This window comes from Anarrhichthys ocellatus, unplaced genomic scaffold, assembly GCF_004355925.1.
Source record: "Anarrhichthys ocellatus isolate YVR2014 unplaced genomic scaffold, GSC_Weel_1.0 scaffold52, whole genome shotgun sequence".
Lineage (NCBI taxonomy): Eukaryota > Metazoa > Chordata > Actinopteri > Perciformes > Anarhichadidae > Anarrhichthys > Anarrhichthys ocellatus.
This window is the reverse complement of record NW_022280082.1, coordinates 2558323-2569891: the sequence shown is the minus strand read 5'-3', so window position 1 is coordinate 2569891 and position 11569 is coordinate 2558323. Positions and strand designations below refer to the sequence as shown.

General features: G+C 39.7%; 1 protein-coding gene across 2 annotated transcripts in view; it reads right to left on the bottom strand.

The window, feature by feature from the left end:
• Positions 1-4114: 4114 nt before the first annotated feature.
• The window catches only part of scml4 (Scm polycomb group protein like 4), a 14382-nt gene continuing 6927 nt past the window's right edge, over positions 4115-11569 (bottom strand). For both annotated transcript variants that reach the window (XM_031870451.1, XM_031870452.1), the window contains 5 exons: positions 10117-10319; positions 9432-9561; positions 7406-7618; positions 6041-6186; positions 4115-5921 (listed from right to left, as the gene is read on the bottom strand). In XM_031870451.1, the coding sequence (XP_031726311.1) occupies positions 5796-5921; positions 6041-6186; positions 7406-7618; positions 9432-9561; positions 10117-10319 (818 nt within the window). In that variant the 3' untranslated portion in view covers positions 4115-5795. The remainder of the gene's footprint in view (positions 5922-6040; positions 6187-7405; positions 7619-9431; positions 9562-10116; positions 10320-11569) is intronic.

Genomic DNA, 11569 nt, shown 5'->3' with positions numbered 1-11569 from the left:
TGCAGACACTCTAGCCAGAGGGCACAATCACACAACCAGAAAGCCAATCAGGAAGCTTATTAAACATGACACTCAGTGAGCACACTCAATGCAGGCGAAGGACATAGGCTCTGAGGTCTACGTGCCAATTTGGAAAATCAGATCATTCATAGCAGTCGCTGTGAACTCTCTCTCACTCCTTCTCTGTTGTTCCTCCTCTCTTTTGCTGTCTCTTCTTTCGCCTCTGTCACACATTATCTCCTCTAGTCAACATCTCTCTTTGGAGATACTTCTACTATACGCACCACTACTGCTGTTTGCACACCATCGCACACAGCTCTGTACAAAATAAACAGGGAAGAGACATTTGCCGTCTACGCATACACACGCACAAACACACACACACACACCACACTCCAGCAAGCTATTCATCACAATTTAGCCAGAGCATTAGACATTGAGGGACAATAACACCCTCTCTCGAATAACATCCAAAACACAAACAGCTACACACTTCCTCTTTCATGACACTCATTTTCCCCTCCATTTGTCAACACACTCCCACACTTTTTAATTCCCGCTAAGCTGTCTGTCATCTCTCTTTTTTCGCCTTAAAAACTAGGCTATGCCATTCAAGTGAATTTAAAAAGAAAGTCACTGAAACTGAAAAATGCCCAAGAACATTGTTTTCTCACTACAATCCTTGTATTATGTGACTAGATTATAAAATGTAGCTATAATCAGTTGAGTATTTAATCTGTTTATATATATAATGTGCTTTTTTTTGTATTTGATCTGAAGTTATACATTGCTGATTAGCTTTCTTTATTGGTCTTTTAGTGACTTGTGTGAGAGGTTACTGAGGTCAATTTTGTGGTGACAGTAATATTAGGGAAGGGAAAGAATGATGTCTTATGCAGGTAAATGCACTACTGAAAATAGGTATTCTCTACAAAAAGAAGCATTCCCTGTTGTTGTACTTTGTTTATTGCTTTATTGGACAAAAGTTCTCGCTGAGGAAACATCACTATGACCCTTTTCTCCCCATTTTCCTAACCTATGCATTGCGCGTGGTGAGTTTGCTACGTTACACAAACTCTCTTGGATTTTTTTTGTCTAATAAATAAACAAAATAAATGTCAATAAAGGAAGTAATCTCACACCTAAACTGAAAAATACAACCTTCTGTATTCATGTTTCTCTCTTTCATCGTATTAAGACTAATTCAATTGTCTTTTTAACTCATCGTATGACACACTTCATTCAAACTCGACAGAAACAAAATGAAACTCATCAAAACCATCTTGCTTTACTGTTCTACCAATGAGCAACTCTGATTTGATCAAAATAAATACTTTATTCACAGGGTAAGATGTACAAATATGCTAGCTTTCTCCACTGATCCAAGCTTATTAAGTGATATGAAATAGAATTTTAGTTTAATGAAATGACCATTAAAAGTTACTAATATTTGTTTTCCTGTTATTGTAACCACTCATTAATATAAAGTAGTATAAAATAGGGGATCATCTCTTAAAATGTCTACAAATAAATCTATTTTTTGTAGATTATGAGCACTGACAACTATACCACCATCTGGCTGTTTTCTACTCCTCTATGAGACATGCAAATTCAATTTTCTTGGGGCGAGATGAAGCTCAGTAAAGATTGTTTGTGTATTTGTCTGTCATCTTAACTTCACATAATCCCTCTCCAGTACCTTCCCCAACTTCTTTCTCATCAAGCCACTGATGGAGTGCTACAGGAAAAAGGGACTTCTTACGGTCTTGTCAAAAGCCTATTGAGAGGCGGTTAAAGGCCTGCTAGACTGGTGAGGATGAAAAAGAGAGATCTCCTCACAAGATTTAATTTCAAAGCCAGTGACTGGAATGCTGAAGGCAAATACTTGTTTTGTGTGCATAAAGTATTAAAGTGCACTAGCACCACCCATCGACAAGCTGTGTACTTGTAATGCTGAAGACATATAAACATCTACAGTATAACTATCATAACCGTATACAATTAACCATTGTGATAAAATCACTTCCAATATTGAAAATAGAAGTTCAATGCTATAAAAATGTGAAAAAATTCATCGTTAAGTATGCCAAAAAAAATACTAGTATAGTATGCAGGTAAAATGTAATGAAAAAGTAATATATACTATATATATATGTATAGTGAGGCATTCACAAATTTGATTGAAAGGTCATAGTATAGTATACCATTAAAAAAATCATAATACTAGCATATAAACCTATATTATGCCATAAATATATATATAAAAAAATGCCATTCTATAGTGTCAAAAACATCAAAAGTCATACTATAGTATGCCTTAATGAGGTGTAGCAGCAATCCTCTCTGTAAGGTAATCCACATCACCACTACTGTTACATTCTGTGTAAAGACAAGAGACCCGGTGCAACGATTAATCTTCAGAGGCATTCATTCACTTTATTGAAAAGGTTTTCACAACAAAAAAAATAAAGTTACAATATTCACTCTGTGCTCAAGTTGACAAACCAGTCAAAAAACTGCCTTGCTCCACACACTGATGTAGCTTAACTGATGACTGTGACGCAGTCAGGAGCATTTCAAGAAGTTTACTGTAAAGTTAGTAAACACATGTTATGGCTCTTACAAAAGTACTAAAATGTCTTAGTATAGTATGCAATACAAATATCAGCCGTAGTATAGTATGTAATTAGTTTGTTACAAACCTTGTTTATATGCTATCTTTATTATAGCTCTAACTGGTGTCACGTCTAAGTTGTGATTCTCACTTTCATTCAGCAGATGGAGCCACAACTCAGGGCAAACACGGTGGTGGAGCACAAACGCACGTTTGAGGCTGAAGGCATTCAGGTAATGGAACTACCACCCTGACAAGTTCTGAATGAATATTACTTACATGATTTCATACATTAGAATTCATTATAATGTACGTGGCCAATCCAATAATGAAAAAAAAAAAAACCCCGCAAAAAATTGGAAAACCCATAACCTAAAAAGCTGTAACCTAAATGTGGAATATCGGCTTTCAAGTTTAACAAAACCAACAGTTAGAGAAACATGAAAAACACCATATTTTATTTGAACAGGTATGATGCACACGCCGGAAAGGAAAACCAATGAAGCCATGATCACCTTCTTCCAGGTTAGTGGTGTGTAAGCAATTATAGTATTCCCATCGATAGACCACAGAATATATCAAGTCCAGTCTTGATTTTTTTAAAGTGTTGTAAAACATGTAGGCAGTGCAGAACACAAGTAGTTCATCTTGAGATCACTTCTTCTCCTCAGTGATGGGAGGTGTAGCACATCCAGCAGCTTCACAGAGGAGACCAGCATTCAATTAGACCAGACAGCCCCACACCTGGAAAACACAGAATAATACAATAATAAATCACTGCTCTCTATGGAAATGATGTGAAGTACATACTGGTATTATATTTAAAGCAATGCAAAGACAAGACACAGTTTGTAACCCTTATGAGTTATTGTCTTGCATAACAGGGCCTCCTTATGAGGTTGAGAAACAGCAGTTAAACTCGGTTAAAATCTACTTTTTAAGTGATTTTCTGGCCAATATGCGTTTGTTACCTTACCGATTTAGAAGCAGACTATTCAAGTAATCACACGTCACAATCAAATGTAGCAAAGACAAATGTCCCTTTACCATTCAAGCCAAATCGAGCTTCTTCTGAGTTTCTGACAGCTTGTCTTGCAGCCGCTTCTTCCTCCAGTCCAGAAACTTCCTCCTCATTCTGTTCGCCTGCCAGCCCGCCACAAAGCCGGCGGCGAAGGAGGCCACGACGGCGACTCGCAGCGTCCTGTCCGAGATTTCAGCCATGTTCACCTCTGGCTGGCAAGTGCACACATTTGCGGAAGACGGAGCGGCATGAAAATAGTGTTACACTCATACAGGAAGTGAATCGATGCTACTCTCGCGATACAACAGCAACGTTAATCTCGCACGCTTCAAAATAAAGGTCTCGAGTTCTTGTAAATCAGGTTAAAATATATACAATTTAATTGATTTATATATTTGAGCACCGAATGAATGAATAAAACGTACATACTACTACTACTACTACTACTACTAATAATAATAATAATAAGTTACACTTCATTGAACAAGAAAGTTTATTTTTTCTGGAAAAGGTGTTTTTGTATAAACTTACTGAAGAGAAAAGAAAGGTCATTAAGGAGTCGAAATTGATATAATATGGGTTACAAGTGTTAAGCGTCTTTGGGTACTTAGAAAAGCGCTATATACATTTACAGTATTATTATTATTACAAGTCTGATCAGAGAAATTTGGAAATTTCTAGTTTTGGGAAACGGCTCCTGTGCAACACATTACCCTCATTTCCTGCAAACCACTTAAATGAAGTTTATAGATTGGAAAATAAAATGTGAAGGTTTAATGCTTATAAAGCTCCCTCTGGCTCGAGAAAGTTATGCAATACATAATTCATACGTAGACATACATGCTGTATTCACATAAGCGCTGCAGACGGATATTAAAAAATGTAAGCAAAACACATAGAACACAGACGATTAAAGTGAGTAACAAGTAGGCCACTGTACAGTTAGAAAAAAAAACATATTTAACCAAAAGTTGTACAAGTTTGTCATACACTGCATGTGACTGATTATTAATGTGTATACAAGTTGTTTGTACAATTCAATATGACAAAACTGTATTTGGCGGCTGCTGAAAATGTTGATATTAATGCTCAAGATATTTTTACTTAATGGTTTGTCACTTTGTACAGTTTAGAGATGAAATACTGCATTATCATTTGACAGAGCTAAACATGACTCGGATGCATTTATATTCAAAATGACTGAAGAGCTATTGCATGAGAAGAATGTAAACTATCTGCCTGGAAGTCACAGTGTAGGTGGAGAGTGACTCAATTGTTACGTGTTTTGTTTGTAGTGGTTTCAGTGAGCACCAAGTTGTACTGTATGAATGAGTTTGCTACAAGTTGCTTTCTCTCACAGCACTTCAATGTAACAGGATGTACACATCATCAGAACTTGGTAAAAAAACAATGTATATCTCTGTCTCCTTTCCATCCCGTCCTGATCAGCGCTGCATGATTATACGCACCTCTGATTGGCTGTACTGTGCTGTGGTTTGTGGCAAAAAACAAATCATGTTAGCAAATCCCTTTGTTACACTTGTTTCACACATCAATTGTCTGTAATGCAGTTTTTCATGTGTCTGTGTATTTCAACATAACTCAAATGTTTCAATACTTGCTTAAGAGTTTGAGAGATCGGTAACAAGTTAAAGCGTGTGTCTAGGAGTGATACCTGGGTCAACATTACCATCAATTTACAACAGAACTAACTAACAAAACTATTATTTCATAAATGGCAGCAGCATTGTGCCTTGACACAAAGACTTTAAGTTTAAGTATGATATCAAGGTAAAGCACCATACATGTTTGTTAAGCTCCCCGTCTCTGTAGGTCTTCAGAGGTGTTGGTACAGTGTCCATGATTAAGATTGAAGAGTGGACAGGCCACGTTTCAATAGACAGTAGCTGCCATCTTCGTGGAGTTGAACTATTTACAATCTAAAGCCATTTAGATACCCAGTAAACAATGATGAAAATGAAATAAGTGTTTCAGCTGCAAATAGTCCTAATATGTACAGTCAACATGTCCAATGTGTCAACAGAATCAGCATCCAAAGGCATTCATGATGTATTGCTGATGGCTGAAAATGTTTCAGAGAATCAGCAGTGATGCAGTTTCAGTGAGAGGCGATCAAGGGTTTGGCTCCTCTGCAGCAAATCACAACCGGTTCTGTTTAAGCCTGTCGATGTGGTAACAGAGTTTAAGTGCAGGTCCCAGCTTCAGTCCCAGATACTTCATCATCATCTCACTTTTCAGCAAGAGCAGAGCGTCTCCGTCTATCTCCTGAAACAAATCACAGAGCCGTGTGACTAGCACTCAGGCTGTTTGAGATCAAGATCAAGCTCTGTTGCAATAGATTTAGCTTTAGCCAACGGCTACAATAGATAGCAGTCTGGACTCACATGCTTCCTGAATGCATCAGCGTGGGGTCCCAGGGCTTGGGGGTCAGCGTCTTTGATGAACCAAACAACCTCCTCAACATTCCAGCTGGACGGGTCCTTACCAGCAGGACGCTTGCACTCTCCAGAGTCTGGCATTGGACTGTAAGCTAGGGATCCAATTAAGCAAACAAACAAATGAAGAAAACACTGACATTCCAACATGACAAAACATTAAGTCTGCAGCATTGAATTTCAACTTAAAGAAGTGTTAGACATTTTGGAAAAATACATTTGTTCGCTTTCTTGCTGAGAGTTAGATGAGAAGATCAATTCTCTCATAGTTAAGTTACTCTCACCATTTAAGAATGAAGCTACAGCCTGGAGACAGTTAGCTTAGCTTAGCATGAGGAGACAGCTAGCCTGTCTTTGTCTAAAGGGAACAAAATGCACCTACCAGTATCTCTAAAACTAATTAGCACATTGTATCTTCCATGTTTAATTTGTATGAAAACTCAAGTGTAAAAAGGACAATTTTTGTGGAATGTCCAAAAAAAGGTCAGAGTATGTTATGGACTTTGTTTTGTCTATAGCATAGCCCAGTCCCCTGTATTCCATGACATAGTACGCCATAAAAAATGTCATATTATAGTATGCCATGATTTATTTTAATAACAAAGTATGTCCCAAAAAATGTCAAAGTATATAGTCTATAGAATGTCATAAAACAGTCATGAAAATAGTCATAGTATAGTGTGTCATGAACACATTTATAAACACATCATGGTGTAGTATGTTTAGATAAATGTCATAGTGTAGTATGCTCTTCACAAGTCACTGAATAGTATAACATAAAGAGGTCATAGTATAGTATGCCGTAAATGTCGTAAAAAGTCATACAATGCAATAGTATAGAATGCACTAAAACAGTAAAAAAAAAATCATAGGATAATATACGACACAAAATGGCATATCATGTCATAATGATATGTAATGTTATATAAGTAATGGTATGCTTCAAAATTTAATTTTGTTCATGGTCAATACAGAAGTCAAGAGTGCAGGTAATTATTAGGGGTTTCCCGGATTAAAGGTTCCGCACACCCACACAGGTGTTTTTAATTAACCTGACTGATTGGCTCCAGCTTTAGTCGGAAGAGGCTAAGATGGATTTGCAAGTTATCCCACTTTAACAGGTGCAACTAGAGAGCGAGAGAGAGAGAGATGTCAATCAAGCACTTTAGCACACTATATTGAAAGGAGCACCAATCAGGCAAATAAGTGAAACTTGTGCAGTCTGACAATGAGGGTACAGGACCTTTAAAGCTGTTTAAAAGATGTAAAAAAGCGAAATACACTTCTAAGCAAAATGCCACAGCAAAGCCTCACCAGTCCTGTTTGCATCCTGGAAGCCTCCTGGGCTCGATGCTTGTCTGCACAAGCCCATTGGGGTAGAGCAACTGCTGCCACGGTAGCCATAGGAGCGCTTTGGTGGGTACTGGGATGTCATGACATTGAAGGCAGAGTCGCTGGGGTCAACCGCGTAGCGCTTGGAGTCCACTGGTGGGTCGCATAAGAAGTCATCGGGCATTGACGTCTCCGCTGGAAGAGGAACGACAGGAAGTGGCATCACTCAAGCCAAGCCCATTTGGGAAATGTTGTCTTTTTAGCGAGGCAAGGTCGGTCTGTTTATATCGACGTCAAGGATTTGAATATTTCTATCGGACCAATATAGCATCTGCAGCCCTATGTACATTAAACAGCAGTCACATCTTTCATGTCCTTTAATTACTGAGTAAAATAAACATGGTGTCAAAGCCCCATTCAGCCTGTAACCGTACGGATGTGAAACTGCTGAAAGGTCAGTAATTCCTCTGATTGTGGTCCCTTTTGAGCCCCTTTTGAACGTTTCTCAGCTCGTCAATAATGTAGACGCCTGCTAGTTATGCCAGGGCTGGGCGGTTATGGATTCCCGCCTGATGACAGATTTAGAAGATGGAAATAGTCCACGGAGATGATTGTGAATGGCCTCTATTTTGTGCTCACACAAAAGGTCAAACGTATTTTATTGTATTCTGAAAAATCAATTATGTGATAAGATCTGCGCATGTGAGTTTGGAGGCAAATACTTTGGCACACACACACACATTGCAGAACTGCCCTCATACCCTACAGTACAAGCTTAATATGTTAACACTTGAGATACAGAAGTATTCAATTGTTTTATATAAACACTATCTCTATCCTTGTATATTAGTGTTTTTTATATCTTTACAACCTCAAATATTTTTAAATAAACCATGTAAAAATCATAAAAGACGACAAAATAATGTTTTTTTTATACATTAACTAAAAAAATATATATAATGTGACAAAATGATCAGTATTTGAAAGGAAGTTTACACTGCTTAGAAGGTATGCTAAAACATATCCCTACAATACAGGGAGTATTTTTGAAATGCTTCTCCATTTCACAAGAGAAATGATTTACATATCTGTTTGGATGGCACCACGGGGAGCACACTGGTGTGTAATGTGTGTGTGTGTGTGTGTATGTGTGTGCACTTCACTTCTGAATGTCTACAGTCTGACATCAAGCGCTTTTCACGATTTGCAAGAACAAAGAGCAAACCGCTGGTCCTTGACACATGAGATTCCCATTCCCACCTCAAATACACTAAAGGCAATCTTTAAATATTTGCTTATTCAGAGCAGGACAGACGGAGGGGAGAGAAAGAGAGAGAAAAATAATGAAAGAGAGACAGAAAGATTGGCTGTGTGAAACATATTTTCTTTTGTGGAAGAATAAAAAAAAAAAAGGCTGATTTTCTCCAGAGCCAAAGAAAGGAAAGGAAAGCTAGACGAGAAGATTGAAAAGGAATGAGAAATAACATGTTTGGGTTAAGCGTGAAGGTGCGTATTTCTCATTTTAGGGCATGTAAACACACTCACCCATAGACACTTGGGCTGTTTCTGATTCAACATGCAGACATGCACAACAAAGTAATGTTTTACATCTAAAAGCATATCTCGACACAGAGAACAAGTCATCTGTGTATTTTAGAGAGCAAACAACAAAGGCACCACGCTGACAAGTGTGTATTTTAGAACTGAATTTAAGTCACAGTCGGAGCGGGGTAGCCAACCGATGGAAAAGATGAGAAAGAGGAAGGGAGGGCGCATTTCAAACCACAACGTCACACACAAAGTGTAAAAATGTTAGGATCCGCTTCCTCATACTGAATGGCTCCAGGTCTCAAGGCTTTCAAAATAACTCATTGGACCTTGTAAATAGAAAGAACAAAAACCTTGCTTCTCTAATTCTCACTCTGTACAGACCCGTTATCATTCAACAGCACGTTACTGGATAGACAAGCTTGTAAAGGTTAAGATAGGAGTCTGTGTGTGGTGCTACCTGTTAGGACTTGTGGTGTGGCAGAGTGGGGGACAATAGCAGCATCCTGTGGGATGGAGCCCATCTCGGGTCCTGGTGTGCTGCTGGGAGGAGAGTTAGCTAGTGGGGACATCACCATCCTGGGCTTCAGCTGCACACACACACACACACACACAGGCACACAAACACACACATGTAAACAAATCAATGAGGTCTCTATAGTGTATTCTCATTACACATGACTCATGTCGTGCCCTTTCCCTCCCCATGATTAATGTCTATTTCAACGCTGTAGGATAAGTGAAGGCAAAATGTCAAAAAAATAATCTAGAGAAATACTGCTAAAACTACCATTAACAATACCAGTACCATTATCAATACCAATATTAATGACAAAAGTACATACTAAACTTTATACAGGTGACAGTGTCAATGGCAGCAATTATTAGAAGTACTTAGTTGAGTTTCTGACCACTAGCGGCACTATGGAGCAGTGTTTTGATGAGTGGGTTCCTCATTTGTTTATTTCCTGTTCTACTAGCATGTATGTGACGTTTGTGGTATCATGACAACAAACCTAGCAAAGCACCAGCTAAAGGCACGGAAGGAGAGGCCTGCTTGCTATTTTAAAAGAAAACGTAACAAGTTATCTTTAAAATGTAGCACTGTGTGTGTGTTACGACAGTTAAAAGGATGAGTGACTGACCTTAAAGCCAGGTTTCCTGCCTCTCTTCTTCGGGACCTTGAGAGGCGACAGAGGCTCAACGTAGTGACTCTGGAACTCCAGCTTACGGATAGGAGGCCGTCCTCTCTTCCTGCCAGGTACCTTACCCTGGGGCCCCGCTGTGAACTGGGGGCCGAGAGCGGGAGTCTGCATCTCTGAGCCGACAGACAAGGTACTCATCAGACCTGAGGGAGACAGAGGGATTAGTCAAGGTAATTTCAAAGCAACAGGAAGTGGCAGCTTAAAACTGCACGCACCGCTGCCTCAGCTCCGAACTGAAGAGGAAACTTGTCATGTACATGTGAGACTAGCCCCTGCACACACACACACACACACATAAACTATAGGAAATAGTAGAAACAAAGCCACATACAGCTTTGTACTCATCACACCCCTCCCCCTCTCCAACTGCAAAGAGTGCAATAAATATCATTACTGCACAGAGAGACAAAAACACACACATACACACACACACACAGAGGAAGTGAAAGCAAAGCACATAAACCTACAACACCCACATGATCAAACAATCAATCAAAGTGCACATTCCTCACACACACACACACACACACAGACACACACACACACACACACACACAGCAGTGTTTCAAGTGTTTGTCTCTGTTCCACATGGCCATGACTTTCACAATACATCCCTTTCTCCATCATTTCATTCATGCAACACAATCGCTTACCTGAAATGGCCTTTGAATCTGAAGCTAAGGTGCTCTGTGCTGATTGCACTTTTTACGGAGGCTGATACTAATTAGTAGTAATTAGCTGCCATGCTGTCGTACACCAATTCATATTTCATATCCGAGAGCTTGAATGATGTGACACAGAACTGGCTTGAATTCAGTGCAGCGAGACTGGCAACCGTTAGAGAACAAAATCCTCTTTTTGGGGGGGGATGACAAAGAATGTGTCATTGCGAGAGGAGGAAAAACAGGAACAGAGACTGCATGTGAATATGCATGATGCCTCTCAGACCAAATCAGGAAAAAAGAAAATCTTCAAAATTAGCACAAAATGATTATTCTGAGGGTTTGCCTACCATGCACTCAGCCGTCTGGTATTCACTGTCTGCGTGATGCTCCGCTCCAGCAGCAGGTCTCTGAATAATCCCCTGATGGCTCTCCGACAGCCTGCCTCTACTGTTCTCTGCCGCTACACACTGTCAAGACGCCGGCAACCCTCTCTCGCTCTCTCTCTCTCTCTCGCTCTGTTCTCAATCCCCAACCATCTTCCTCCGAAACAACCACCTCCTCCCCTTCCCTTCTACCCTAGCCCCCTTCCTCTGTGTCCCCTTTCAGTCGTCATAGCAACACGCCTCTAACATCCCGCGGCAGCCGGCAGACGTGCTGAGCTCAAAACGATGTCTGTGTGTCTCTGTGTGTGTGTGTGTGTGTGTGGGGGGGGGGGGGGGGGGGGGGGG